Below are 23,221 nucleotides of genomic sequence, written 5' to 3'. Positions count from 1 at the left end.
GAGTCAGAGATAACTGATCACTTCTGACCGCGACGCCGAGAGGAGGGGCGAGCAGGAGGAGCGTGAAGCCCAGCCCAAAATTCGAGGTGAAGCTCTCAGACTACAAATCCCGGCACGCAGTACTGCAGCTCTCTCATAAGTATCCCTTCCCGGCAGGCAAATCACTCTTCCCTGAGTCCATCTTTCCGTACTGGGCATCGCATGCAGACGGAACTACGACCCCCACAATCCATCAGACTCATCGCGATCCTTGTTCCCAAGGCGCAATGCGCTCGCGTTCGCCCTTTGCCCCCCTTGCGCATTGCAAACTGGGAGTTGAAGTCTGCTCTAGGCAGGTAACGGCATTGTCGGCATTAGGCACTCTTCGCTTTTGACTTCATTTGGAGCAGTTCTCAAAAACAGTGGTCAAGAGACGGTAGTAACGGGCAGACGGAGCTCTTCACGGTGCCGTCACCACACAAGGCAGGAATGCTTGGGCTAAAAGGAACTGTCTGGAGCGGGAGGGAAGTGGGAACGGCAAGCCATCCAATCAGCCACCCAAAGTGTCGTTTTCCGTCCCAATTGCCTTTTTTACTATTTACCAATATGGCAGCTTGGTCCAGCCGTATCTGACACTGGAACCAAACGGTCCAGTCCAACGCCCTTATGAATACTGCTGTCACCGACAGCCTACCATCTGAAGCCAGCACCACACTTCACTGTTTCCTGTTAATACCTGACGACTCCAAGGGCACGGTAGCCTATATCCCGTCACCAAAATGGCGAAAGGAGAAGCTTTTCTTGTGAGGGCCTGCAGATGATAATACGCCTGCGCGGGAGGCAACTGTGTTGTTGTGGGGCGGGAGGGGAGCACCCCCAACACGCCTGCGCGGAACAGAGTGCTCTTGGTCCATACACACCAATGGATGAAAAGTACTCCGGTTTCCTGCGGCTGCGCTATGACCCCCCCTATGCCCTCAGGCGCCTGCGCAAGACCTCAGGTCCCGCCCTTTTGTCTCAGTACGCTGGCGCAGGGCAGGAAGGAGGGGCTTCGAAGCATCAGACGAATGCCAGCGCGGCTGCGCGCTGGGGGGTGCCTTCTTACCGCGGCTGCGCGGGAGCCTGGCCGCCGGCTGTCACTGCGGTTGCGCGCGGCGAGCGGCAATCCCGGGGCGCCTGCGCGGGTGGCTTTGCGGGCGCTCGCGGTAAGTTTGCGCCAAGTGCGCGGCAGCCGGGACGCAGACGGCGGCGGCGGCGAGAGGCGGAGCCCTGGGACCACCCCCCCCAGCACCCTTCCCCCAGTCACCTCACGTACTACAACCTCGCCTAACCTCTCACTCCCCCTCCGATCCCCCCAACCCCGGGATGGCAGCGTCCGCCAGCCTTCCCGGTCCGACCAGCGGTCACCAGCTCCGGCTTTAGCTTGTGGGACTAGGCCCCGCCGAGGCCTGACCCCCGGAGCCTGGACCCACCGTGCAGCCACCCGCCGGGTTGGGGCTGAGGGGCCGCTCCCCCCTCGCGGCCCGTGGGGAGGACGCTGCCGTCCCGGGGACTGGGGGCCGGGGGGTGGGGGGGAGCCAGGGCGAGGAAGCCGGGACCTGTGCTGAGAAAAAAGAAGGGGGGCCGGGGTCAGGAGCGTCCCCTCCCCCCTTTTCCCCCCTCCCCCTGGGGTTGGGGGGGCCGGAGCAGAGAGCGCCCAGCCCGGGAGGTGGATGAATGTGGGAGAAAATGGAGACCAAGACGATCGTGTACGACTTGGATACGTCGGGGGGGCTGATGGAGGTAAGAGTGGCTCTTCTCATCCCCTTCCCCCAGCGCCGGGAGGGAACCACCGCCCTCCGCCCCACAAAGCCGGTCCTGAGCTCGCAGCGCCAGAGGACCAGGGGAGGGGGGAATCCTTCCTCACCCAGCTTTCTCCTCCTATCTTTGCAATTCGGGGGGTTGAGCTGAGCCCCCGAGGACGTTTGCAGCAGTTTCACCTACCCGCCGCCCTCGATTCGCTCTCCCGAGGCGCCATCCCACTCCATATCGTTGCACCGGCGGGTCTCCCCACCCCCTTCTTGTCGGCCCCTTTGTGCTTCCCCCAGCACGTCCGGGTACCGGGCTTCGGGCCTCTCCCGAGTCGGGCTTTGGAGTCCCCCACTGTCCATACAAGGAAGTGGTGAGAAGGGATCCGCGCACCCTCTCCCCATCCCCCTACCCTGATCCTCCCCATTTGGAAGAAGCTGTTCTCGTTGTTGTGCTGTAGGAACGCGGTTAGGGTGGGCTCCCCCCGGTTCCGGAGCTCAAAGGTTGTGGGAGCAGCCTGGATGGGCGGAAGAAGGACAAAAGGGGGGAGAGGGGTGGGTGACGGAGAAGCCGCGCCGGGGGGGCGACGGACCGTCCGGGACCTCCGAGTGTACACACACGCCGTATGCATGTGTGTGCAGCAAATCCAAGCTCTGCTGGCTCCCCCCAAGACGGACGAGGCGGAAAAGCGGAGTCGGAAGCCTGAGAAGGAGCCCCGGAGAAGCGGCAGGGCCACCAACCACGACAGCTGCGATAGCTGCAAGGAAGGTGGGGATCTCTTGTGCTGCGACCACTGCCCGGCCGCCTTCCACCTCCAATGCTGGTAAGGTCTGGGGACCCCTCTGGAACCCCTTGGCGGACCCTCTTCGGCGCATTCCTTTACCCGGCCTGCCCCTGTCTGCCGAAATAACGGGCGCTTTCAGCCGCTAGCTGACTTTCTGCCACCGCTGGGGCGAGCGCCTCCCCGCCCCCTGGTGTCTCCCCGGATCTGGCCGTTTTGGGGAGAAAAGAAGCGGTGGGTCCGTACCCGAAGGTTTGGGTTGGGAGGAGTGAAAAAAGCCCGATCTGGGATCGGAAGTCGCTGGGGAACGGAGACAGAGCCGGCAGGGCACCGCCGGTGGTAACGGGGGAGGAAGGGGAGGAGCTCCGGGCCCTGTGCGGCTCGCCTGCCCGCGCGCCCGCCGCCCGCGCGGCTCCTGCCAGGCCGGGCTCTCCTCGCGGTGGGTGCGCGGAGCTCTCGGGCTGCCGGGCTTCCCTGATCCAGAGCCGGGCGACTGGGCGTTTGCGGCTGTAGAGGAAATCATGGAGGGTGTCTCTCGAATCCGCCTCTTTTCTGCTTCTGTGTTTACAATATGGCGACCTGCTTTTAAATTATATTTTTATTCTCAGCGCCATTTTGGCTACATATATGATTTGCAGACGTCTCCTGGGAAACGGTGGGGGTAGCCCCGGAGCCCTTTCTGCAGAAGCTCCTCCGAGGCTGGGGTCTCGCCGCTTTGGTCCCCTTTCTCTGCTTCCGCTTGTCCCCCATTGCCTCTTGGAGCTGCCTCCCTCCCCACTTCCCTCCCTGCGCTGCAGCCTCTTAAGAAATAGGGCCGGGTTAGACAATTAAAATTGCCCTCAGGCGGCGATATCCACTTCTTTGCTCTGGATCGGCGAGCCCTTCGCCTCAAAATTAGTTGCTGCTGGGTCTGGATTGTGTGCGGCGGCTGCGGGAGGGCATTTTTAAGGAGCCGAGAGCCGTGCGCTTTCTTCTTTTTTTTTCTTTTCTTTTTTTTTTTAACTGAACGCGAGGGGAGGGGAGAGACCGTAGAGAGAGAGGGAGGGACCTGGGTTGATCGCCCGCTGCTTGGGCTTCTCAGCATCCCAGCCCAGAATAATCCGAGAGAAATCACCTCTGCTCTCCACAAAAATCCCACATCTGCGCCGGGAACCCAGATTGGGTCTTGCTCTTCTGTGTCTTTTTGTGTTGTTCAGCAACAGTTGAATGAGGCAGGCGTTTGTGAGAGGAGACTGGCTGGAGAGAGAGCGGGAAGGAGAGGGGCTGTTCTGTTTGTTCCCACCCTTTTTTGGTGTGGCCTTTTTTGGCCCCCTGTTTAAAAAATGTGAAAAAAACAAAAAACCAAGGTTTCCCTTAAGCTCTCTCCACGGTTCTGTTCACATTCAGTCTTCCGGTTTGTGGAATAGAGCCTACTGTATGTTTGTACTAATTGCAGGTTTTGAAGCACTTAATAGACAGATGACTGATACTGGGCAAATTAAGCCTGTGGTCAGAAGTTATGTAGGAAGCTACCCGTTACCATTCCCAAGATACCTTTGCCCAGGAGGGTACCCATCTCGGCTTGTAATGTTGCAGGGAGTGATTATCTTGGAGGAAGCTTTGCTGCCGGCTTTAAAATTTTTATTATGAAGTGACTAATACCAGCAAAAAGATTCTGTGGTTTTTAGCCTTTATTTCCTGTAGGGTGTAATCTATCTGGAGAAAACATTTATGGTTGAGTTACTTGCGTTGTTCTTGAACGCAGGAGAGATTTGTACCTGGGTATGTCGTGTTGCTTACCAGTTATCCCAAGTTGTTTACATTTCTTATTATGCGTTCACTAGGGTTTATTGATACGAACACTAGGACTGAATTACAGACTTGATTTAAAGTGTGGGTTGATGTTTTACTCCTAGGATGAAGTTAGTATTAAACAAGAATGGTGACTCCCATGTTTAGTCTGAGAATGTGATAAGCCCTATATTATCTTTTGTCTCATTAGTTTAATAAAGCTGAAATTGTTTCTTAGAAATTTGGGGCATGGAAAAGTATGCTGTCGGTTTTGCCTGAAATTAGGCTTTTATCCTCTAAACCCTAAGCTCTGAATCTTTTAATTAGTTGAATCTAAGTTTGGTCAAGTTGGAGTAATTAACAGTTTTTCTATAGCTGCTAGTGAGATTCAGACTTGCCCAGATTGTGCATTTCATTGAATATAATTTTTTTTTTTTTTTTTTTTTTTTGAGAACATGAACGGTAACTAGTAATCAGAAATTTGAGAACTCTATTAAATGAGGTAGGACTTGTTTCACATCTCTAATTCGTTTTTGGACATGGCAGAATTGAATGTAGCATAGTAGTGATAATTTCCCTTATTTCTCCAGACTGTCCAAGAGTGAAGTCGGAGTTTTGTAAACACCCTAGGTCATAGTTGCAGTGCTGCTGTGGGTCTCCATTTAAAGTTCCATTGAGACAAGGCCTTTTTCAGTCTCTAGCAAGCCTTGCCAGCCTGCCTCCCAGTGAACAGAATCTAGTAAGATGTTCTAGAAGTGATTGTAGGCAAACTTTACCTCCTGGGCTAAGTGACACAGCTATAAACCACATGGAATTTTTCTTAGTTAAACTATTGGAGGAGATGTCTGGTCAAATAAGCTTGTCTTAATTGTCCTGTCTTTTCTCAGGGGTTAATACACTGTATGAAGAACAGTTGTCTCTTCCCCATTAAACTGGGAGCCCTATTTCTGATTTTCTGTGATGAGTCTTTGGGTAAGGGAATGAATTGTCCTGTACCAGGTACTATGACCTCACTGAGGAGCTGATGTTTTTGTATTTAAGTGACAGTTTAATTATTTTGTCCATGTTTATCTCCTTTATAAATTATTCAGAATGGTAGTAGGGGGTTACTAAATCTGCCCCCAGAGAACTGGAAAGATAGGGTTTTTACTGTTCTCGGGTGAACATGATGCTATCATAATTTTCATTCCATAAGTTGAATTTTGTGAAAATACTGGTCTCCATGGACTTGGTCCCTAAGAATGAGTAAAAAATTAGAGTAATTGGGGGAGCTTTAGTTGCTACTGATCCATCTTTCTGTTTGAAATGATAGGATTGTTCTCACTGTTAAAGTGAATACCACAGGGCATCAGAAATGAGGCTGACTGGAAACTGGATGGTTTCCTCTGGTTGTTTTCTCATGGCATCTTGCTCCACACAGACCAAGGGACCAAAACGGTCTGATTGAGAAGTGTATCTACCTCAGCAGACCTCAGCATGGTTGCTTCCCGTCAGACAGATTTCTGTAGCATTTGCCTCCGCATGTTATATTTGGAATTGTTGGCCGGCTTTCCTCTTTCTGGTGTTGGCAGCAAGATCCAAAACGAGGTTTTCGAAGAATGAGAGTAAAAAAGTGTCTGTGCACAGGCAAACCTAAGCTCGGCTTGGAGTTTTGCATATTTAATTTTCAGTGAGTCATAACAAGAAAGGTTTCACACATAGAGTAGCAAACTGCTGTGCAGAAAATCCTGCTGCTGTGAACTTTTGAGGATGTGATTTATCTGATTTTGTTGTTTTTAGCTGTTTGGTAACATTAGAATAATATCAGGCAGATGATGAATTAAAATACATTTATTTTCACATTATCTTGTGAATTGTTGTTTCTGACATTCCTAAGGGCTTGGAAGTCGGGCATTGAAGAACTAGAAGTGACAGCATCTGGAATCCCTTCACTCTTTTACTTGAATAGTAAAATGATTCAACAATAAACAAACTTAATTTGGTTTGTGATTTCTATGCTTATTTTATTTGCCCATTTATTTTGAATTTGGTATGTCACATTGGAATGTGGGTGTATAGTGTTTTTAAATGTACACCCAAACATGGAGGATCCAATAATGTTCAAGTTCAGATGCCTGCTTCTTAAACTTGATGTGGGGCTCAGGGTCTAATTCTTAGGAGGTTAGTGTTTTAGTTCCAAGATATAAGATAATAGCTGTTTAAAAAATAAGAATAATATTTGGTATGAGTTGTTTACTCAAACAGTGTTTGTGATCCAAGTGGCTTGGGTTGAGAAAGGAAGCATCAGAAACATTAAAAGTGGAAGAGGAGGTAATATTCCTGAAAGATGATTGTTGCCATGTAACTTAAGGCAAGTACATGGTGGGAAGGTTTTTATCTTGGGCCTGTCCAAAAAAACCGATTAATTACCATACTCAGTGAAATGTAGGATACAGTGATAATTTCTCAGTCTCTTACTGTCCCTTAAGGCTCTCAAAGTACTTTAGAAATCGGTCCACTAATATAATAGGCCAATTTTTTATGAATGTAAGCATGTTAAAGATATCTAAATTTGAATCTAGAGATGGAGTTCATATTGGATCTCTCTTAAATTTCTGGTCAAGTATGTCTCCAAGAGAATTTTTTTAAGCCAAATCAGTGAAATGTCCAGTAAATTGTCTAATTTGAGCTTAAAAGGGATTCAGGTAGTCACTACTGTGTATTGAATGGAACACACTGATTTTAACCTCTGGGTGAAAGTACAAGTGATATAAAAAATTATTTAGAGGCTCAGTGTTACCACCTACCTGCCCCCTGCCCTTGTTTTTGGTTATTGCTTTATTGAGCGATAATTCATATATGATACAATTCATACACTTAAAGTGTACAATGTGTTTTAGTATAAACACAGAGTTGTACAACTATCACCACAATCAATTTTAGAACATTTTCGTCACTCCAAAAAGAAGCTTCGTACCCTTTAGTAGTCATCCTTTCTTCCTTCTCCCCTTCCCCCCATGCCTCCTAGCCCAAGGCAAGCACTAATCTACTTTCTGTCTATGTAGATTTGCCTGTTCTGGAAACAATTCATATAATTAGAATGTGGTCTTTTGTGATTGGCTTCCTTCACTTAGTGTAATGTTTTCCCGGTTTATTCATGTAGCATGAATAAGAACTTTTATGACTGAATAATATTCCATTGTATGGATATACCACATTTGGCTTATTTAAACTTTTTACGATTGTGAAGGATGTGGTTATGAATATTTGTGTACAAGTTTTTTGTGGCTATATGTTTTTGTTTCTCTTGGGTGTATACCTAGGAGTGGAATTCCTGGGTCCGTGTTTAACATTTTGAGGAATTTCCGGAGTGACTGCACCATTTTACATTCTCCCCAGTAGTGTATATGAGGGTTCCAATTTCCCCACATTTTTTAGAACACTTGTTATTATCTCTTTTTTAATGTAGCCACCCTAGTGGGTACAAAGAAGGTATCATTATGGTTTTGAACTGCATTTCCCAGACGGCTAATGATGGTGAGCATCTTTTCATGTGTTTATTGGCCACTTGTAGAAATGTCTATTCAGATCCTTTGTCTATTTTTAATTGGGTTATTTGTTTTATTATTATTATTATTATTATTAGGTTGTTAGAATTCTTTATATATTCTAAATGCAAGTCCCTTATCAGATACGTGATTTGTAAATATTTTCTCCACCAAACGAGATTGATTTACGCATTCTACCCTCTGTGCCTGTATTATCTATGTAGTGACAGCAAGTAAATGGTTTCCTCTGTGAGTTCCATTCAGACTGGTGCATCTCAGTGGAGAGAACCTTAAATGTGATTTGGCTGCTGTTTCACTTTTTCTGTGTGACCCTTCCCAGCAGTCTAAGGCTAGAAGTGACCCCAGAAGGATTATTAAAAATATCTGCCACCTGTCTTTAGGCAGGATGCCCATCCAGGACCCACCAGCCATAATGGGAAATTTCTGTGTGTGGACATGTTTCATACATGGAGACTTATAATTTAAGAAGGAAGATTTTAATTGCCTCAGTTTGATTGGTAACAGCTTGACATGGCACCAACAGCAGATCAGTATATGAGCTGGTTTTGAACCCGGGTAAACAAAAAGAAAAAGTTGTACACTGAAGTGAACGCTCCTGTTTGTATGTGTCTTTATGTAGGCCCAGATAGCAGTAAATAGGGAGTCAGAGTGCAGAGAATGTTTGCTTGAAGATTGGAGATAGCTCACAAAAAGAAACAGTCTGCTTTGATCCTCCTAATGTGATTTTTATTATCTAAAAGTGCAGATGTCCTGATTCTTAACAGAAGTGGGTGAACCGTTCCTCCTACAAGTGACAGGGCAATAGAAAATAGATGAGGCTGAATATTGTTTGCTTTTGGTTATGAGTAAGAGTGTTGAAATCCATCTCTGAGCTTTCTTATGCCACCTCCAACGCACACAACAATTCCTTAGGTATATTTGAAGCAGGCCACACTGGTGGAAGGTTCTGTGCTATGTTAACACAGCACAGGCTCCTGGAAATGCATTCTTGTTTTAAGGTGCCAGAGTTTTAAATCACTAGAGCAGAAAAAAAAAAAGTTTTTGTTTTTGTTTTTTGTTTTTGTTTTTGTTTTCCCATCTCCAGTCTCCAGTGTACTCTTCCTTTGACTTAGGGGCCCCAGGGAGTACAACCTGGCCAGCTGCATTGCCTTTCAATGAGTGACACTTACAAGAGCACTTCTGCATAATACTAGCCTCCCAAGAGACAGGACAGGAGTACATCTGTCCCTCTGCCAGTTTCCTGAAAGAGGAGGACATTGTATTCAGTGCAGTTTCAGAAAGGAACTTTGGTATTGCAGATTTGTCACCATGCCCAGGATGCATACACAGGTCACTAGCTGATTGCTCTTCCCATGACTTGAGAGCAGTTAAGAATGAGAAGTTAACTCCTTTTTTTGCCTGCCATTTCTACCTATCAAAATCCTCATCCTTTATCCTAAAGTTATTCCTAAATCTCAATCTCAGCAAATAAGAATAAAGTTTTACACATCCATGTGGGAGGCAAAAGCTGAAGGGTAGGCAAAAGCTGAAGGGTACAGTATACCCTGATGAAAGGAGAAAGCATTGATTTTTACCCACTAGCAAGAAGGAACATTACTACATAGAGCCATTGCTGAAGTCAAAATTAGCAAATTCTAAGTACACCTTGCAGACTGATGAAATTTTCTAAGTAAAGAAAAACTTGGCTGGCTCATCCAGAGAGCTGCTCTTTCTTCCCCTTTTGCTGCTGTTGTACTAGATACTCTCTAAACTATGTGAAAGCCAGAACCTGACCTATTTCCTCTGCTCACTGCTGTGTAATACCTAGTGGTATTACAAATGAGAGAAGCACAAAGATAAACACTGGTTGGAGAACAGAAATGATGTCTGGGTTATTCCAAGTAGATGGTACCTTTGTTAACACAAACACATGATGGCCATTCCTTTCCCCGTAATTACACTTGCTTTCCTGTATATCAGTAGGTCTGTTTAGTTTTTGCCCCTCCCATTTTCTGACAGAGTGTACAGATTATCTCCTGGGAAATGGTTCCCTGTCTTGAAAGGACAAAAGATATATAGAGTAACAGCAGGGTGGGGAGAAACTCCATGCCTGCGCTACCATCAAGTCTTTCCCACTGATTTGGGCTCGGCATGAGGCTCTTTTTTGAAATAAGCTTGAGTGAGCAAGAGAGGGATCTCGGTGGGGTTTGAATTTAACGATACCCAAATACATCACTTTCCCACCCAGGCCAAGCAGGGGTGGGTAGACCTCTCAGAATAACTGGCAAGTTTGAGTTCCAAGTGGAACCCTGTGTGTGGCAGCACAGGCACATTTACAGGCTTTTACTCAGCTGTGATCCTCAGAGGGATAGTGAATATTATTTTTCTCCTGTATCATTTCTGCAGAGAACAGACTCCAAGCAGAAAAGCTAATGAAATGTACAGAACTTCAGTGAGGGTGGGTTTAGATAAGGCTCAGCATTAGGAAAGGGGCAATGCAGACTTACTCTTGGTCTTTGTACCAACCCTGGGCTCCTGTGATGAACTTCTTAACTCCCACATTCACTGAACCTGGCAGATAAAGTTATGCTGATTCTTGGTTCTAATGAAGCTTTGAAAACTTAGAGGGAAACTCTCCAGTGAACTTTCAATTGACAGTCATCAGTTATTGGTCAGAATATATTATGAAAATTATACTCCATTAATCTCATTAAGTCCTTAAATGTGTCTAAACCTATAACTTTTCATAGTTCTATGCATAGGTTAGCTATAATTAACTTTCCTTGCTCCTGCTGGCCAATTTTTTAAAGAGTATCTTAAAAGTAGGGAGAATTCTGTCACCAACTTTGGTCTTTTGATAACTTACCATTTTTGTTTTGCTGTATTCCTCCTTTGTGGTCTTTATGGTTTTGCCTGGAATAGATGACACTTACCCACCCTAATTTAGCAAACAATTATACCAAAAGAAACACCTAATTCTGTGATATCAGTCACCTTTTACTCCAGGCTGTAGTGTGCTGGTGTTGAAATAAACTATGTTAAGAAAAATATCTGCAGTTTAGTTTATTTAAGTTGTGGCAAAGAAGGCATGTCCAAGGTTTGTATGCTTGCTGCATTTCTTGGAGGGCTTTCCTCACATTTAACTTTGTGTGTACACATTCAAACCTTTATAAAGGGTGATCATTCTTTGGTTAGGGACCATCTGAGAGGAAAGTGGGCCAAGGGGAAAAGTCATGGCTCTCTATCTCTGAGAAGTGTGTTTAGCTCCTAAATAGGTCATTGGGGGTATAACTGGAAGGCTTTGGAAGCCCAAGTCAGCATTTAGCTGTGGCAGTAAACCATGACGGCTTGATTTGAGTGTGGCCAGGAGATTACTTCAGTCATGTAGGACAGAGAGCTTTGACGTTTGTAGGGAGAACTGGGGAAGGTTGGGGGTTAAGGGTAAAAGAAGGAAGGAATGAGCCATATGTTGTTTGGGGTCAAATATCATTATTCCCTCTCCTTCCCTTTTTTATAAGACCCAGTCAGGGGAGGGTAAATGAAGCAGAACTCCATCCTTGGGGGATAGCAGCAGGATCTAAAGTAGAAACCTACTCTGTAGATTCAGTTGAGTTTCAACAAAAGACATATAGGAGATTTTACTCTCCTGAGCCTTTATAGAATTTTAGGGCCAATAGCTATAAGCTATAAAGTAGCCAAGATACCCTTATCTGTGTCTGCAAGAGTATGGCCTGGCTACTTCCTTTTTCTTGATAAGTCCACTAAAGTTTGGCCACGCAACAGTACCCAGTTTCCCACACCTTCAAGTCTTGTGGAATGCACAATTGGAATTGTTGGTTGTTCTTTCCAATTGTAACGTTCCCTAGTAGTGTTAAAAAGTGACTGTTGAGACCAGAATGTGGACTCTTTTCCAAAGAAGTGGGTTCTAGCAGCTATAATTACGTAGATGTATGAAACCCCTTTTAGAAATGTTTGCAGCCAATGGAAAATGTAGAGGAGCCAGGATTGTAAGAATAGCCAAAGGTCCAAGGATAAATCAGGCCTTAATGCACCAGGGCTCAGCTAATGGGGAAGTTAGCAGAGGCAAACACCTGGTATAGCTGTTGGTGCTCTACCCTCCCTCCCTCCTTCTTTCTGCGCTAAATAATTTGTAACGCTTTTCTCCAGGTGTCCTTCCCTGAGAGGATGCCACAGCCAGCTCTACATAGAAAGCAATAAAACTTGGGGGCATAGTCAGCCAGTTTGAAAGGACTGTAGAAGTGACGCAACTAGCTAAGTTTCTCAATGAGGCATTTGTAATGGCCTGGCACTTCATTGGTTTCCTTGTTAACACTGTCACTGAGGCTGTGCATGTAAAAACCAGCAGTCCTTGTACTTTATGTACTTTGTGGCATTAGCTGTGTTTGAGTCAGTAGCTGGGATGAAGGATGGTAAGGGATTGAGGTTCAGGGACCCCATGAATCTTCTCTCTGCTTTCATCTCTCCAACATCCTTTGGTGTTACCATCTTCCCTGCCTTTGAAAGGTACCCGTACTTGAGGATAAAAGCTGATGCCCACACAGGTGTCCAGAGAAATCTTATTGTTTCTGCTAACATTTAAAATTCGTTAAATTTTGTTCCCTCAAAACATACACCATTAGATTGGAATAATCCAAGTTTTAATTTAATTTTTTAAGTTAAAATTTACCCAACACCTCTTGGTTTTTCTAGGATATAAGCTGGTTTCAATTTATAAAAGCCTTGTTTTCTATGCTCTTGGACCTTTTTATAAATCAAAATGGCTGCTGGGAGGCTGAGGAATGATTGTGGTGCTGTCAGCGATCACCTTCACTCCCCGTTTTGATGCGTACCAACACATTTCCTTTGCTGGCCAGGGGCAGCAGGGCCAGTCTAAGGGCGACGAGGCCTGCTCATAGTACGTATTGTCTTTCGCAGTTGGCCTTACACAATGCTGCTAAATATAATTGCAGGATTTTATATGGTAGTGGGCCTCAGATGGGTGAGTGAGACCCATGAACTGTGAAATTAAAATCAAAACTGCTCAGTGCTATTGTTCGCTTGCTGAACACCTCCTCTTCCCACTGAAAAAAAGGGGTGGGGGGCATAAAGATGATGGTGGGGAGCAGTGGAATCTTTCTAACTGATATTTATCTCAACTGAAACTGTGCAGTGTATTATAGCTAGAGAGCTTCTGATTCCTGCAGAATGATGGGTTCTGGCAGGTGAGACCTAGCAGTTCATGCAACCTTTGTATACTGTGCACAGATGTGGCACACAGATAGGGTGTTTGCATAGTGTTCTTGTTAAGTATTTGTATTAAATAGAATATTTTGTCAGCCCAGGTAGGGAAAATAGTGTGCTTTTTCTTGAATATTTTTCATCCACTTGCTTCCTTTTGTCCTAAGACATACAACCAAAGCTTTGTAGTTTGGTTGCGATTTCATGTTTCTCAGACTGCCTTGGGCTCAAGTTTTAAAATGTCAGTGTCACTTAGCTAAATGATCAGTTACAAGACCTCCCATTAAAAGAAAAGTCCAGAGCCCAACACCATTTTTATCTGCATGTTGTAACACACAAAAAAGGTCTCTGAAATAAAAGACAGCCTTTCTGCTTCTCTGTCTCCCTCTCCCCCCACCTCTCCCCTCCTCCCTTTGTTCTCTTGTTCCCCTCCCCCTTCTGCCTTCCAGTTCCATATTGAAAAACTGCTTGCACTGGATAGATAATTAACACAGAGCTAGGGAGCAACAGGTCCCATTGGTGGTGACTAAATCTGAAGTAGATGTTAATATCGTGCAGGTTCACATATATTAATAGGCGAGGGAGATGAGGGAGGTTAGACTCAGATCAACCACACTGGTATATGACTTGAAATAGATCCTCTTAATTAGAGAGCCAAGAACCATGACAACTACCAATGTCTTCCACCTGCACTGGTGAGCTGCAGCCTCATTAGTGAATGAAAGAGGCGTTCTAAATTAAAACTGGACTCTGTTCTTTGGCTGCGAGTTGGGATCACCTGGCTCTGGGGTTTGAATCTTTGACATGGGGAGGTCTCTCATTGCAGGCATTGCAGTTAACTGAGAAGTGTGTGTGTGTGACTTTCTCTTGAATGACCAGAAATAGACTAATTTAGACACCTTTATTCAATAATAGAGATGGACAATTTTAGATTTTTTTAAGGGAGTCATGCTACAGAAGTTGGCTTTAGGAAGTTTTCGTTTTGCAAAATTAATGTCCTTAATCAGCTTCCTAATTGGTTTGTGTACAGATCCTGTTAACAGTTTGTAGGCCCTCTCAGGCCATGTTGTGAACTCTGAGAAGCATATCCTTCAGTTGTAAAATCTCCTATCAGGTAGTGGTTAAAAATAAACACTAAGTTGGAAAGCAGTGATTAGTCATTTTCTGGCCAGAAGTTGCAGGCCAGAGCTTTTAAACAAAGGACATAAAGTGAAGATGGGAAGACATTCTTCTACAAGAGCTCCATCCTTGTCTCTTCTCTACCTATGGAAAAGAGCGCCTGTCTCATAGCATTGCAGGCCATATTCTTCTGAAGTCAGATAATAAAGCAGAGGTCATTGGCCTGCTTGCAAAAGAGCTACCAGTTCTCCAGGGTAAGCCAGCTCAGGTACTGAAAACAGCCATTCCAGGCTCACTTTGCTTTTCAGAACTTGGACAGTTCTCAGAAGGCATCTAAAGGTTCAGACACTCTTGTGCACAAATGAACTTCAGCATCAATTCCCAGGAAAAATGTCCTCACTCCCAGAATCTTCCTTTTATCAGGTAGCTTTTTAAAAATATACTTGCTTCTGAAACTATAGCTTCCTCCTGATCCCCACAAGATCCTTAACTTCGTCATCTTTGAAGGATCACTGGCTGAATTAGCATTAGCTGAATAGCTCTGAATTGTGGGAAGATAATAGGGAAAGGGCCATTGTCATTTTCTGGTACCAAATGACCAAACTTCTGGGCCCTTCATTGATTCTGACATCATGAGCATTTGAGTACTATGTGGTCTGTATAGCAAGGAATAGTTCATGGTTGATTGCATGTGGTCACGTTGTCAAGTGTCCTCCTCACATTACTGCTAGCCTATGATCCTTGAGAGCAAGGACCAAGTCTGAAATCCTAGCACTTAGCATGTTACCTAGCATAAAATAAATGTCCATTAGATGTTCGAGTGGGCAAATGACTTTGATCATCTGTCCCCAAGTCTACATTTCTTGATGGGGTAGATCATAACTTGTTTGCTTTGTGTCCATTCTCCAGTTATGGTACTTAGTGAATAGGTTAATAAGTAGTGGAAACCCGATAAATATTGTCTGTTGTAGAAGAAAATGCTTGTCCTTAAGATTTAAGGATAGCACCCTGATGGATATTCTACTGTGTTCCCCAGAAATTAAAAAAAAAAAAAAAAAAAAAAAAATTTGTTGGATTCTTAAGAAATAGCTTCATGGCTTGGACCCAAGATTTCAAAGAATGAGAACTTTTTGGGTCCCAATTCTGCGACTTACTGGCTCCATGACTTTAGATAAGTCAGTTTCCTCACCTGTTTGATGGGAATAAGAATTAATTCTCTCTCAGTATGGTGGTGAAGATCAAATAAGAGCATCTGTTAAAACTTTGTAATTCTTTAGCTGTAACATGAGATTATCACCGCCTTTTCTGGGCTAGAGTGATTAGGAAACTATTGATGTCTTTATTGGCAACACTAGCTCATTGTAGTGTTTTCATGGTTTTCACTGCTCAGCAGATGCAAATCTGATAGGGTAATTTCAGCGTTACCTGACTTTTAACTTTTAATGATTTCCTTTTGTAGAAGTTGACCTCCAGCACCCTGTCTTATTATTATGTTGACATAATGGATTGAGAGGGAGCTGGGGCACAGATTTCTATTCTTGACAGGCTATCATGACTTTAATTGTTTTACAGTTGCATGCTAAGCTTATGGGAACACCATTCTTTTGGGAAAGGAGCTTTGAGATGGGCAGCTGAGGTGGGGCCATCCTCAGAATAATGAGTTCATGAGTACCCTGAGGCTGCAGAATCTCCTTCCTGGAACCCTTTCCCTCTTGGCTGTGTTTCTAATATGGAGCAAAACTAATCTGTGTACAAAAGAGCATCTTTCAGAATTGGTTCCTGAACTTAACCCAATGGCATTTTGTCTTTCTGGAAGCTGTTTCTTGAATCCTTTTCCCCTAGAAATTTGAATTGAAAAGCTGCCTTTTAAATAGCTTTAAAAGAATTGGTTAGAGCAGAGAGGAAACATGATCATGAGAAACTTTATAAAGGGTGATTGTCCCAGGTATGCCTGTGATGATCATTTTCTAGAAACTGAGACCTCCCTTCCCCATCCATGCCATCCTAAATTGCTGCCTTCTTTCAAGATGCTTATACCAGCTGTAAGTAAACTTATCAAAGTTTGATAAGCACACAGAGAAGTAGTGGCCTCACTCTTAAAGGTTCTCTATTCATCTTAGAGGCAACACTGTCTTCCCTGGACTATTCCCTAAGCTAACAGCCACCATCCCACACTTCAGGGCAGACCTAACAAGAGGAACCTGTGGCCATGATCTAGAACTCTCAGAAAAGTACTTTTTTCCCCCTTTCCAAACTTTTAATTTTGAAATACTTTCACACTTTACAGGACAGTTGCAAAAATAATACAAAATCCATATGGAGAATGCCATCATAACTCTACCCCAACCCGTTATTCAGATCCACCATTTTTTTTTATATTCATGTTATTGAGATATAATCACATACCACGCAGTCATACAAAACAAATCGTACATTGGATTGTTCACAGTACCATTACATAGTTGTACATTCATCACCAAAATCAATCCCTGACACCCTCATTACCACACACACAAAAATAACAAGAATAATAATTAAAGTGAAAAAGAGCAACTAAAGTAAAAAAGAACACTGGGTGCCCTTGTCTGTCTGTTTGTTTGTTTGTTTCCTTCCCCCACCTTTCCACTCATCCATCCACAAACTAGACAAACGGGAGTGTGATCCCCATGGCCCCCCCAATCCCAGTGTCCCCCCCTCATAAACCACATTTTTATACAATTGTCTTCAAGATTCATGGGTTCTGGGTTGTAGTTTGATAGTTTCAGGTATCTACCACCAGCTACCCCAATTCATTAGAACCTAAAAAGGGTTGTCTGTATTGTGCATAAGAGTGCCCACCAGAGTGACCTCTCGGCTCCTTTTGGAATCTCTCTGCCACTGAAGCTTATTTTGTTTCCTTTCACATCCCCCTTTTGGTCAAGAAGATGTTCTCCATCCCACGATGCCGGGTCTACATTCCTCCCCGGGAGTCAGATCCACCATTTTAAACATTTTACCGCATTTGCTGTATCATTCTATCCATCCGTCTATCATGGAATCCGTTTCTGAACACTGAATGTAGGCTGTATATCTCAGGCTCCTTGAACACTTAATACTGCCATGTGCATTTCCTAAGAACAAAGATATTCACTTATATAACTACCATATGTGCAGTTACCAAGTTCAAGAAATTTAACATTGTTATAAAGTTTACAGTCCATATTCTCCTTTTTTCATATGTCCTAGTAATGTCCTTTTGGGTGTTTTCTCCTCCATTAGTAGATCCAGTCTAGGCTCACACATAACATTTAATTGCCATTGTCTCTTTAGTCTCTCTCTCTCTCTCTCTTTTTTTCAATTGTAGAAACATACACACAACATAAACTTCCCATCTCAACCACTGCCAAACATAAAATTCATTGGGATTAATCACATTCCCAATGTTGTGCTACCCTCATCATCAAACTCCCCATTCCCCTCCCTTCTGCTCCTGGTATTATGTCCTCTACTTTCTGGTTCTATGAATTTGTATGTACTAGCTATTTCATGTAAGTGGAGCATTACAATATGTGACATAACTTATTTCACTCAACAGGATGTTTTCAGGGTTCATCCATGTGGCATCATGTATCAAAACTTCATTCCTTTTTAAGGCTAATATTCCATTGTATGTATATACCACATTCATTTTCTTATGGACATTTGGGTTGCTTCCACTTTTTGGCTATTGTCAATAAAGCTGCTTGGACATTACTGTACACTTTTCTGTCCAAGTCCGTGCTTTCAATTCTTTGGGATATATACCTAGAAGTAGGATTGCTGGGTCCTATGTAGCTCTGTGTTTAACTTTTTGAGGAACTGCCAAACTGTTTTCTACCATATTACATTCCCACCAACCATGTACTAAGGCTCTTATTTCTCTGCATCCTTGCCAACACTTGTTTTTGTTTTCCTTTCTTTTTCCCCAGTTTTTTTTTAAACTGATCATTTATATATCTTCTTTGGAGAAATGTCTAAGTCTTTTGCCCATTTTTTTTAAGTCATTTTTATTGAGATATATTCGCATAGCATGCAGTACATTTAGTTGTTCACAGTACCATTATATAGTTGTGCGTTCATCACCAAAATTAATTTTTGACCGTTTTCATTACCACACACAAAAATAATAAAAATTAAAATTAAAGTGAAAAACAACAATTAAAGTAAAAAGGAATACTGGGTGATTTTTTTTTTTTTTTGGCCCCCATTTTTCTACTCATCCATCCATACACTAGACAAAGGGGAATATGGTCCATATGGCTTTCCCAATCACATCGTCACCCCTCATAAGCTACATTTTTATACAATCGTCTTCAAGATTCATGGGTTCTGGGTTGTAGTTTGATAGTTTCAGGTATTTACTGCTAGCTATTCGAATTCATTAGAACCTAAAAAGGGTTGTCTATATTGTGCATAAGAGTGCCCACCAGAGTGACCTCTCAGCTCCTTTTGGAATCCCTGTGCCACTGAAGCTTATTTCCTTTTGCATCCCCGTTTTGGTCAAGAAGATGTTCTCCATCCCACAACGCTGGGTCTAGATTCCTCCCTGGGAGTCATATTCCACGTTCCCAGGGAGAGTCACTCCCCTGGGTGTCAGATCCTGTGTAGAGGGGAGGGCAGTGATTTCACCTGCCAAGTTGGCTTAGCTAGAGAGAGGGCCACATCTGATCAACAAAGAGGTATTCGGGAGAAGGCTCTTAGGCACAATTATAGGCAGGCCTATCCTCTCCTTTCCAGCAACAGTCTTGCCAAGGGCAAGTCCCGAGGTAGAGGGCTCAGCCCATCAAACCACCAGTCCCCTATGTCTGTGAGCACATCAGCAACCATCGAGGTGGGGAAGCCCAACACCCCTGCATTTTCCACCACCTCCTCAAGGGGGCTCTGCATATTTTTGTCATTTTTTTTTTTAGATTAACTTTTTTTTAAATTAACTATATCAAAAATAAAAATAAAAAATGAACATACAGTTAAAAAACATTTCAAACAAACCATAACATAACAAGGGAGTAAGAAAAAGACAACCAACCTAAAATAACTACTTTACTTCCAACATGTTCCCTACTCTTCCCCAAGAAAATAACCTAATATAGCAACATTTCTGTGAACTTGTTCCTACCATACCTATCAGAAATTAACAAACCATAATCATTCCTGGGCATTCCCAGAATGTTAAATTTACCCATGATAGCTTATCTGTTCTTATTGGGTTATCGTTCCCCCTTCATTAATTGCTCTCTATCGCTAGTTCCCCTACATTCTACATTATAAACCATTTATTTTACATTTTTCAATGTATACATTAGTGGTAGCAAATAATGTTTCTCTTTTTGTGTCTGGCTGATTTCACTCAGCATTATGTCTTCAAGGATCATCCATGTTGTCATATGTTTCACGACATCGTTCCTTCTTACTGCTGCATAGTATTCCATCATGTGTATATACCACATTTTATTTATCCATTCCTCTGTTGAAGGACATTTGGGTTGTTTCCGTCTCTCGGCAATTGTGAATAATGCTGCTATGAACACTGGCGTACAGATATCCGTTCGTGTCACTGCTTTCACATCTTCTGGGTATATACCAAGAAGTGCAATCTCTGGATCGAAGGGTAACTCTGTATCTAGTTTTCTAAGGAACTGCCAGACTGTCTTCCAGAGTGGGTGAACCATTATACAGTCCCACCAACAATGAATAAAAGTTCCAATTTCTCCACATCCTCTCCAGCATTTGTAGTTTCCTGTAGTTTCCTGTTTGTTTAATGGCAGCCATTCGAATTGGTGTGAGATGTTATCCCATTGTGGTCTTTTTTTTTTTTTTTAATTTTATTTTGAAATAAATTCAAACTTACAGGAACAGTTGCAAAAACAATACAAACCCCATACACAGAACTCCAGCATACCCTGACCCCTCTCCCCTGACACCCCAATCCACCAACTTTAACATCTTGTCACACCATTTCTTTCTTTCCCTCCCTCCCTATCTGTCATCAATCATCAACTGCTCTGTCTTCTGAACATATGGGAGCAAGCTGCACACATCCTTGAACAAACAATATAATTCACAAATACATTTCCCATGAATAAGAACATTCTTTTATGCAGTCCCATTAAGTGCAGCTAAGAAGTTCAAGAAATTCAACATTGATACAAAGCTTACATTCTCTATTTCCTTTTTTTTTTCCCTATGTCTCAGCTGTGTCCCTTTGAGCGTCCTCTCCTCCCTGCTCAGATCCCATCCAGGATCATCCTTAGCATTTAATTGGCATTATCTATTTAGTCTGTCTTTTTTTTTCCAATTGTGGAAACATATATACAGCCTAACTAGCATTCCATTAGTGGGATTAATCACATTTAGAATGTTGGAATGCTATCACCTTCCCACCATCCATTACTAGAAATTTCCCTTCACCCCAAACAGAAATCCTACACTCCTTTCTTAACTCCCCATTGCCGCTTCCCCCACTTCTCATAACCCATACTCTACTTTTCATCTCTATGGTCATATTCTCTGATACTTTCTTTGAGTTTACCGTGGGCCTTAAATTTAACCTCTTAAGTCTATAACAATCTTGTTTTTCTTTGATACCAACTTAACTTCAATAGGACACATAAACTATGTTCCTTGACTCCTCCATTCCCCCACCTTTATGTAGTTCTTGTCAAAAATTACATATTTTACATTGAGTCCAAAACCACTGATTTATCATTACAGTTTATGTATTTTAGATCCTGTGGGAAGTAAATAGTGGAGTTACAAATCAAATATACCATAGTATTGGTATTTATATTTACCACATGATCGTTACTGGAAATCTTTATTTCTTCATGTGGTTTCAGTCAGTTGTTTAGTGTCCCTTCCTTTCAGCCTGCTCAACTCCCTTTAGCATTTCTTACAGGACTGATCTACTGGTGATGAAGTCCCTCAGCTTTTGATTATCCGTGAATGTTTTCATCTCCCCCTAATGTTTACCTTCCAGGTGTTTGTGAATTTTCTAAGTCTCTGATGGTTATTGATTTCGATTTGTATTCCATTGTGGTCAGAGAATGTGCTTTGAATAAATTTGATTTTTTTTTTTTAATTTATTGAGGCTTCTTTTATGTCCCAGCATATGGTATGGTCTATTCTGGACAAAGATCTGTGATCACTAGAGAAGAATGTGTCCTGGTGATTTGGGATGTAATGTTCCACATATGTCTGTTTAATTTCTCTATATCTCTCTCTCCTTTCTTTGTTTCTCTGTCGGTAGGGTTCCCTTTAGTATCTGAAGTAGGGCAGGTCTTTTATTAGCAAAATCTCTCAGCATTTGATTGTCTGTGAAAAATTTAAGCTCCCCCTCAAATTTGAAGGAGAGCTTTGCTGGATAAAGTATTCTTGGTTGGAAATTTTTCTCTCTCAGAATTTTAAATATATCATGCCACTGCCTTCTCGCCTCCATGGTGGCTGCTGAGTAGTCACTACTTAGTCTTATGTTGTTTCCTTTGTATGTGGTGAATTGCTTTTCTCTTGCTGCTTTCAGAACTTGCTCCTTCTCTTCAGTATTTGACAGTCTGATCAGAATATGTCTTGGAGTGGGTTTATTTGGATTTATTCCATTTGGAGTTCGCTGGGCATTTATGCTTTGTGTATTTATATTGTGTAGAAGGTTTGGGAAGTTTTCCCTAACAGTTTCTTTGAACACTCTTTCTAGACCTTTACCCTTCTCTTCCCCTTCTGGGACACCAATGAGTCTTAAATTTGGACATTTTATTTTATCTAAAGTATCCCTGAGATCCATTTCTATTTTTTCAATTTTTTCCCCATTCTTTTTTGTTCTTTCATTTTCCGTTCTGTGGTCCTCAAGGACGCTGAGTCGCTATTCAACTTCCTCTAATCTTGTATTATGAGTATCCAGAGTCTTTTTAATTTGGCCAACGGTTTCTTTTATTTCCATAAGATCGTCTGTTTTTTTAATTTACTCTTGCAATTTCTTCTTCACAGTCCTCCAGGACCCTCTTTATGTCCTTTATATCCTGTGCCATGCTCTTCTTCATGTCCCCCATATCCTGTGCCATGCTCTCTTTGCTTGTCTTTAGTGCTTTGATTAATTGTGCCAAGTACTCTGCCTCCTCTGATCTTTTGATCCGGGTGCCTGGGCCTGGGTTCTCCATAACGTCTGGTTTTATCATATGATTTAAGATTTTCTGTTGTTTTCGGCCTCTTGGCATCTGCCTTATTTGACAGGGTTCTTTCAGGATATAAAAAATACCAGTCTCTAATTTGTCAGATCTACAGCTTGGTGGTGTACACTTTCTCTAACTAACCAGCAGATGGCATCCGTGAGTCACCTCTTCCCCTCAAGTCAGTTCTCCCCAGCTTTGTCTTTGTGGTGTGTGGGGATCTGATTCTTGTGGGGTTCAATTGGTGCACTAAGTTTGGGTGCGTTGGTGCTGTCCGCCCTTAATATGGGGCGTGTGTCTGGGTGGTTAGAGAGGCAGGGCAGTTTTAATAATCATACCTCCCAGGTGTTCCTGGAGATTTAAGGCTGTTGCAAGAGTCTAAGCCTTCATTTCAGTCTTGCCACAGATTGTCTCTGCTGCTGACCCACAAGTCCTTGGTATGGTGTAGGGTCTCTGGGATGTCCAAGCGGGTCCCCCTTCTCAGCCGTGCTCTTCCAGGACCGCTCCTGAGGGAAGGTTGTGCCACGTTACAAGTGCGTGCCAGCCCTCCAGGGAAGCCCTGGGCCGCTGCGCCATGCAGAGGCGTTCCCAGTCTGCTGTAAAGATGGTTGAATGGGGCGTGTTAATTTCCCCCTCTTTGCACAGCTCCACCTTCCCAGCTCTGGGACAATTGGCTTTGGGTGCCCTAAAGGCCACTGTCCACAGCCGATATTGTGGCGTGTGCGCGGTACTGCGGGAAACACTCCCTGTCACAGTGGGACCCTTGGCACGGCTCTGGGCTATGGCTCCAGCCCAGGCAGGAGCGTCCCCAGCCCGCTGGGGAGATGGTTGCAAGGGGCGCAGTT

General features: G+C 43.5%; 2 protein-coding genes across 5 annotated transcripts in view; both read left to right on the top strand.

Annotated features, from left to right (window-relative positions):
- Positions 1-380: 380 nt before the first annotated feature.
- On the top strand, positions 381-1,588 carry LOC119513112 (translation initiation factor IF-2-like). Of its 2 annotated transcripts, none has more exons than XM_037807996.1 (2): positions 381-782; positions 961-1,334. In XM_037807996.1, the coding sequence occupies exons 1-2, from the start codon at positions 646-648 to the stop codon at positions 1,307-1,309; spliced, it is 486 nt and encodes a 161-aa protein (XP_037663924.1). In that variant the 5' UTR covers positions 381-645; the 3' UTR covers positions 1,310-1,334. The 2 variants fall into 2 exon arrangements, with proteins under 2 accessions (XP_037663924.1, XP_037663923.1); XM_037807995.1 differs by having other exon boundaries at positions 635-782; positions 1,001-1,588.
- The window catches only part of PHF12 (PHD finger protein 12), a 55,337-nt gene continuing 33,671 nt past the window's right edge, over positions 1,556-23,221 (top strand). For all 3 annotated transcript variants that reach the window (XR_005212549.1, XR_005212550.1, XM_037807987.1), the window contains exons 1-2: positions 1,556-1,761; positions 2,409-2,590. Coding sequence is in view for 1 of the 3 variants with exons in the window: in XM_037807987.1 (XP_037663915.1) it covers positions 1,696-1,761; positions 2,409-2,590 (248 nt within the window). In the remaining 2 variants the exon portion in view is untranslated. The remainder of the gene's footprint in view (positions 1,762-2,408; positions 2,591-23,221) is intronic.

This window comes from Choloepus didactylus, chromosome 18 (genome assembly GCF_015220235.1).
Source record: "Choloepus didactylus isolate mChoDid1 chromosome 18, mChoDid1.pri, whole genome shotgun sequence".
NCBI lineage: Eukaryota > Metazoa > Chordata > Mammalia > Pilosa > Megalonychidae > Choloepus > Choloepus didactylus.
The sequence above is the reverse complement of the archived record's forward strand: the minus strand, read 5'-3'. Positions and strand labels throughout refer to the sequence as shown.